General features: G+C 40.5%; 1 protein-coding gene across 2 annotated transcripts in view; it reads right to left on the bottom strand.

Moving 5' to 3' along the window:
* Positions 1 to 517: 517 nt before the first annotated feature.
* The window catches only part of ddhd1b (DDHD domain containing 1b), a 120001-nt gene continuing 112618 nt past the window's right edge, over positions 518 to 7900 (bottom strand). For both annotated transcript variants that reach the window (XM_072489722.1, XM_072489723.1), the window contains one exon: positions 518 to 1387. In XM_072489722.1, the coding sequence (XP_072345823.1) occupies positions 1182 to 1387 (206 nt within the window). In that variant the 3' untranslated portion in view covers positions 518 to 1181. The remainder of the gene's footprint in view (positions 1388 to 7900) is intronic.

Genomic DNA, 7900 nt, shown 5'->3' with positions numbered 1-7900 from the left:
AGATATCAGAAGCAATATTTTTAGAAGGGAGGTTACGTAACAGCTAGTTTGAATTTTGTTCATCATTACAGGGGTACTGGAAGGTTAGTCGAGCAACACACATTGGGGTGCTTAGCTTTCTAAAACAGGAAGTTAAAGCAGCCATTTTGTTCGCTGCACCTGCAACACCGAAAGAGGTGTCCACCAAGTTCCATTCCATACAGCAAGAAATTCTCTCTTTACATTTCCCAATGAATCAGACTATTTATGATTTGAGTGAGTCAAGGGGGAAATTTGTAATGCTTTCGAAATTGTCTGATTGTCATAGTACCAAAGCTGTTGAATCACAAGGTTAGAGAGAGCTGAAAATTACACATTAAAATCCATGAGGGGGGGGGGGAAGAGAAAGGAGGTTTGAAAGTTGGACAGTTTTGCTAAGAAAACTTAAAAATGACCTCTAGCTCGTCCTAATTGTTATTTTCTTCTTATATGAAAACCTTTCAGTAGCAACACCTGAAATTACACAGTATTAACCACATTGTGTTATAAAACCACCAGGGCTTTTATTGTCTGAAAAAAACACATGAGAAATTGACAATGCACTGCCTCCTGCACTATACAATAGTACAGCGCAGCTTTCAGTGCTGACAAGATTAAAAAAGATACATGAACCAGAACAAAAAAAAGTGAAACGTTAATGATATAGTAAAATTATAAGCACCAAATATACATTGTTATACTTCAAATGTGTAAACAGTTCATAGTTAGCCACATTGACTAGCTGTTAGATGAGGACGAGAGGTTGGAGATATAAAGTGCAAACTTCAAGTCAACATTCATCGTGGGTTATACTCCTAGTACAAAACAATTTAAAGTATTTGTATATAGTTTGCACATTTGAAACATAAATAAAAAGTTTTTAAAATAAAAAGTTCCAGGTGTTAGTGTCAAACCCAGCTTGCCATATATGTAGAAGTACTTCGCATTCCTATTGTACAGTGAATAATGACCAACTGTTAAGAGGTCAGAAAGAAAATGTTTGACTTAAGTATGAGTACTTTATTTAGAAATAGGTTGATCGTACTTCCAGTATTCATTGTGGATTCTAGAAAATAAGTTTTAAAAAATGAACAAAACTGTGATTCCCTTAGCTTTGCATTGCACTTTAAGCAGTAGTACCAATAGTCTTTCCAAACAATTCTTCATTTGTACACAGGGTCGCCTGGCAATCTGGTGCTTTCCAATTGGTCTACTCTCCCAGGTGGTCTGTGTGTGTACAAAAACGAGAGGAGGAAAAGAGCGACATCCAGGGACGACCAATAAGAAGTGTGTGACGTTACTGCAGACCAATATCTGCTTTCTACAAGGCCTTCCCGCAGTTCAAAATCAAGGCGATGTTCCAACTCCACTAACAGAGGAAAAAAATAAAAGTAGTCAACACTTCGGAATTTGAATAGAAATTCAATAATACAAATTTCACATGAAACTGATGCAATTTTCTTACATAAGTTGTACGTTACATCCCCATCTCGGTCTCAATTATACCTTGCTGGGAAAAGGGGGTTAAAATCAACACTCGGAAGACCAGCGAGCAGAACAACTGCATAGTCGATCTCTATGACTGCTCAATTCATTGGAAGTCAGAAAAGACAGAGGCCACAACCAACCTTTAAATTGATATTGTGGAATGTTTTACCATCAAGGTATTGTGAAACCCGCTTCTTTCAGAACCTTCATTCAACTCTCAAACAGCAGTCCAAGGCAAAATAAAAAGGCACTAATTCTGCTTCGATTTTAAAATCTACAGACAAGAAAAGCCCATTATATTACCCAATGCTGTGGTTGATTTTCTGAATGCAAGTTATCCTTCATTGCCATTGATCAAGAGCCCAACAAGGAAAATCACAGGCACATGGTTCTTTCAAGGTTTTTGATTTGGCTTGTATTCACAACATCTTATATTTATATGGCACCTTCAATATCACAGGGAGCATTATGAAGGAAAATTACACACCGAGGCACACGAAGCAATACTACGCAGATGGCCAAAAGCTTGCTCAAAGAACAAGGAACATTTTTAAGGAAGCAAAACGAGGTAGACAGGCAGAGAGATTTAGAATGGGAATTCCTAAGTGTCGGGCCGAGGCAACTGAAGGCATGGCCACTATTGGCAGAGGAATTAAAATTTGCGAGGCTCATGAAGCCTGGATTAGACTAGTGCAGGTATAGCAGGCGAAGATGGGGGCTGGACAATATTAGAGGTGGGAAGGGCAGCACGGGAGTGCAGTGGAAAGCACTGCTGCCTCACAGCGCCGAGGTCCCAGGTTCGATCCCGACTCTGGGTCACTGTCCGTGTGGAGTTTGCACATTCTCCCCATGTTTGCGTGGGTTTCGCCCCCACAACCTGTCATGTGAGAGTACCCTTTAAGAAATGTGTGTTTAAGAAATGTACCTTTAAGAAATGGAGCTGCTCATGTTACTGGAGTGATGTCAGAGTGTGGGTGGAGCCGAGCTCCACTTCTGCTTTTTGGTTTCAGTTAAGAAGACAGGAGAAAAGAAAGAATAACCCTAGCAGAACAAAAAGAAAGAGAAAGGGAGATACAGATCAGGGAAAAAGATAAAAGCGAGAGAGAGTTTGAACTTCAGAAAATGGCCATGAAACATGACAATCAGTTAAAACTGGCAGACGTAAAGGGAAACGTACAGTTGGATGATAGTGATGAGGATAGTGAGAAAGAGCGTCATAGTCGAAGGCTTGGTGGGGATCTATTTAAATATGTCCAAGCATTGCCAAGGTTTGACGAGAAGGAAGTGGAAGCCTTTTTCATTTCATTTGAGAAGGTAGCTAAACAAATGAAATGGCCACAGGACATGTGGGTATTACTGATTCAAACAAAGCTGGTAGGTAAAGCAAGTGAAGTGTTTGCATCACTACCGGAGGAGGTATCTGGGACGTATGAGGAGGTGAAAAAATCCATCTTGGGTGCATATGAACTAGTGCCTGATGCCTACAGACAAAGGTTTAGAAATTTAAGGAAAGAATTTGGTCAAACATACATGGAGTTTGAAAGGCTCAAACAGAGTAATTTTGATAGGTGGATAAGGGCTTTGAAAATAGACCAAACGTATGAAGCTCTCAGAGAAATTATACTTTACTTTTGGGTAAAGTTTACTCATGTGTATCAGGAGGAGAAGGTAAAGAAGTCACAATTTTAAGAGGTACGGGAGATAGTCAATCTTTAATGGTAAGAGATGAGGAGTTATGTAGTTTGGGAAGAATGTTGCCAGAAAAGATGGTAATATATGGAATTCAGGATGAGAGGAGTAGCGTGCCATTATATAAGGTAAGGTTGGGAAGTCCAGTGAAGAGTGGTGAAGTGGTAGTAGGAGTAATAGAGAAACTATCTTGTCCAGGAATAGTTTATCTTGGGTAATGATATAGTTGGATCGCAAGTGGGAGTGATGCCTACTGTGGTTGATAAGCCAGTGGAAAATCAGACAACTGAAGCGTTGAAGGACGAATATCCTGGGATTTTTCCGGATTGTCTAGTAACAAGGTCACAAAGTCACAGGTTAAGACAAGAGGAGAAATCAAAGAGTGAAGATGAAGCTGAAGTGCAATTATCAGAAACGATTTTTGATCAGGTGGTTGAAAAAGAACAAGAACAGGTGGAGGATGAGGCGGATATTTTTAGTTCAGGAAAATTGGTGGAGTTACAACAGAAAGATATAGAGATAAAACGGATGTATCAGAAAGCATATACGGAAGAGGAATCGGAGTGTATACCAGAGTGTTATTACCGTAAAAGTGATGTCTTGATGAGAAAATGGAGACCTTTACATATGCAGGCGGATGAAAAGTGGGCAGAAGTTCATCAAGTAGTATTGCCGGTAGGGTATAGAAAGGAGGTGTTGTGAGTTGCACATGAGCTACCAGTGGGAGATCATTTGGGAATAAGGAAAACTCAAGCTAAAATCCAAAAACACTTTTATTGGCCTGGGCTACATAAAGATGTAGTTAAATTTTGTCAATCATGTCACACATGTCAAGTGATAGGGAAACCTCTAGCAGTGATAAAACCAGCGCCCTTAATACCCATTCCAGCATTTGAGGAACCTTTTGCAAGGGTCCGCTTCCGAAAACAAAAAGTGGGAATCAATATCTTTTGACAATAATGGATGTGTCTACTAGGTTTCCAGAGGCCATTCCAGCTAAAAAAATTGTGGAGGAGTTACTTGAATTCTTTACGAGATATGGACTACCCACAGAAATACAATCGGATCAAGGATAAAATTTTACCTCGAGGTTATGCAAAGAAGTTATGGATAGTTTAGTAATAAAACAATTTAAATCAACTGCGTACCATCCAGAATCGCAGGGAATGTTAGAAAGGTGGCATCAGACATTAAAGACAATGTTGAGGGCGTATTGTCAAGATTATCCAGAGGATTAGGATAAAGGAATTCCATTTGTTCTGTTTGCAATTAGAGATGCTCCTAATGAGTCAACCAAATTTAGTCCTTTTGAACTAATTTTTGGTCATGAGGTAAGAGGACCACTTAAATTGATTAAGGAAAAATTGGCGAGTGAGAAATCGGAAATTACATTATTGGATTACATGTCAAATTTTAGGGAACGATTAAATAGAGCAGGTGAATTGGCGAGACAACATTTAAAAGTTGCACAAAATGTGATGAAACGGGTAGCGGACAAGAAATCCAAAGTTCGTAGTTTTGCCAGTGGAGATAAAGTTTTAGTATTGTTACCAGTGGTAGGTGAACCTTTAAAAGCAAGGTTTTGTGGACCTTATCAGATTGAAAGGAAATTAAGTGAGGTGAATTGTGTGGTAAAAACACCAGATCGAAGGAAGATTCACCGAGTGTGTCATGTGAATATACTTAAAAGGTACTTTGAATGGGAAGGAGAGAAAAAGGAGGAGGTTTTAATGATTCTAACTCAAAGTGATGAACCAAATCCAGATGACTGTGAATTTGACATACCTCAAATCAAATTGGAAAATGAGGATGTTCTTAAAAATTGGGATAAAGTTTTGAGTTATCTTCCAAAGGAAAAACAAACTGACCTGAAAGAGTTATTGATATCACATGGGCAAGTTTGTGGAGATAAATTGGGAAGTACTAAAATGGCTATACATGATGTAGATGTGGGAAATGCTGTTCCAATCAAACAACATCCATATAGACTTAACCCTTGAAAATTGGCACAGGTTAACAAAGAGATTGAGAGTATGCTTTAAATGGCATAATTGAAGTGGGTTGCAGCCAATGGAGCTCACCCATAGTGATGATACCTAAACCAGACGGTACACACGGTTGTGTGTGGACGGTCAAAAGATGAATGCAGTTACAAGAATGGGCTCTTATCCTACCCCGCGTTTGGAGGATTGCATTGAGAAATTGGGACAATCTGCTTTTATGTTCAACTTCCAGACATGGAAAGAACATTTAAAACATCGTATGGAGTTCTTCGATCGACTTCAGGAGGTGGGTTTGGTGATGAACCTAGCCAAAAGTGAATTTGGAGAAGCCCGAATCACTTTCCTTGCGGAGTTTCCGATACACTCAAGACGAAGGGAAATAATGCGATTTCTTAGCATGTGTGGATTTGATCGAACAGTTGTGCAAAAGTTTTGTGGCGTGATTACTCCACTGATGGAATTGCTGAAGAAACGTAAAAAAATTCAATGGACAGTGAACTTTCAACAGGCATTTGACTGCCTGAAAGCTGTGATCGCCAATGTTCCTGTATTGGAGAATTGCAAGAGTCTCTGTGGTCAGATTGAACTAAAGTATCTGATTCTAAAGAGAATTGCCGAGGAGTAGAGTAATGGATGGATCGTGCAGAGACTTTCTTGTTCAAAGAGACTGTCAAACGAGAAGGATTTCGGTTGGAGGAAGTAGAACAAAGAAAAATGGACTATATTATTATACCTGTTTGAGTGTGTTGTTTTCTTGAAATGAAAATGTATATTTACTGTGTGCATTTCTTAGTAGATGGCGCAAAAGTGAAAAATGAAACCATCTTGAAGTTGATGGGGTTTTTTTTCTTGGGGGGGGGGGGGGTTGTCATGTGAGGGTACCTTTAAGAAATGGATGTTTAAGCAATGTACCTTTAAGAAATGTAGTGATGTCAGAGTGAGGTTGGAGCTTGGTTTTAGATCAGCCATTTTGCAGTTTAGTTTCAGTTTGAAAAGAGCTTGGATGTGTGTCTGTGTTTGCACTGGCGTCAAATGCATCTAACCACCTAAACAGAGACATGTTGAATCAAAGAAATCCAAACCTGGGTCCAGAAAATCAGGGAAGTGGCCTAGCTGAATCGGTCACAGTTTTGACAGCAAATTACTTTACTCCCCGTTGCCAGTTTCGTAAGGACATGGGGAGTCCACACCGTGTAAACTGAGAACAAAGTGTTATTTATACAACGATATATACACTACCCGGTAGATCCCACCAGGGTTCCTCTCTGTCGTCGGTGCCTTACTGGCCGACCTTATGTACATAGGTTAATTGAGAAAAAAAATGAAAATCGCTTATCGTCACAAGTAGGCTTCAAATGAAGTTACTGTGAAAAGCCCCTAGTCGCCACATTCTGGCCCCTGTTCGGGGAGGCTGGTACGGGAATTGAACCCGCGTTGCTGGCCTGCCTTGGTCTGTTTTAAAAGCCAGCTATTTAGCCCTGTGCTAAACAAGACCCAAATATATCCCGCCCCGAGTGGGGGGAGCTCATACTACACAAGTTGCACAGGGAAGACAAGCATTTCCACCCCATAGGTCCCGTGTGGGATATTACAGTGGTGACTGATGGTGGGGTCATTTTTCATGCCGCTATTTAAGTTGAAGTAAAATTGCCAGCACATTTTTAGTGTTTACCTACTCAATTTTGTTAGCACGGGCAGTTTGTAAAGATTGACTCGTACATAGCTGCATAAAAAATAATTAAGTTCAAATTTACTATTCCCCAAATTCAAGTGGGAGGCAGAAGGATCCAAAACTTGAGAATGAAAGGCATTGAAAGATATGTACCAAAAAGAGTCAATAAAGCCATAACTAGAGATAACCAAATGATTGTTAAGAACTTGATGGGCTAAATTAGCATGTCGCTCTTTGGAATACTCAGTCCTCAGGCACAAGGGCAGTGCTAACAGGTCAAATCCAAATAAGGCAGTTTCCCCTTCAGTTCAGAGCAGTGCAAATTACATTGAGAGAGGTGGATACACAGCAAGACCTTGGTGTCCGCATGCATCAGTCGCAAGTGCCCATGTACAGCAGGCAGTAAAGGCAGCCAATGCTATGTTGGCTTTCATTGCGAGAGGATGCGAGTAAGGGAATAGGGATGTTTTACAACAATTATGAATTCACTACACAAAAAGTAGTTCAGGTGAAAACATTGCGTAATTTCAAGGAGGAATTAGATATAGCTCTTGGGACTAAAGGGATGGGGTGGGGGTTGGGGGGGCGTGGAAGCAGGATCAGGGTATTGAACTAGATGATTAGTCATGATCATAATGAATGGCGGAGCAGGCCCGAACAGCTGAATTGCCTCCGCCTGCTTCTATTTGTGTTTCTATGCATGTTCTTCAAAGTTGTCCATCTCATTCTCTCATCATATTTTAAGTCATCATTGGCTAACCAGACAAGCATGCCACAGTTCAGTTTAGAAGACTGTTGAGGAACAAGCCTGCCATTGGAGGGATTAATTCAGTTGGATTTAGAGTCTGCACCCATCCTCCAAAAGAACATTCGACTCAGCCCACTCCACTGCCCTATCCCAGTAACCCTGAGCCCATCTAACCTGCACATCTTTGGATGTTATGGGACAATTAAGCATGGCCAGGCCACTTAACCTGCACACCTTTGGGTGGGGGGGCAAAACCCACGCAAACACGGGGAGAATGTGCAA

The sequence above is a fragment of the Scyliorhinus torazame genome, chromosome 2, assembly GCF_047496885.1.
Source record: "Scyliorhinus torazame isolate Kashiwa2021f chromosome 2, sScyTor2.1, whole genome shotgun sequence".
NCBI classification, from domain to species: Eukaryota; Metazoa; Chordata; class Chondrichthyes; order Carcharhiniformes; family Scyliorhinidae; genus Scyliorhinus; species Scyliorhinus torazame.
Note: the sequence above shows the minus strand (reverse complement) of the source record. Positions and strands in the feature narration are given on the sequence as shown.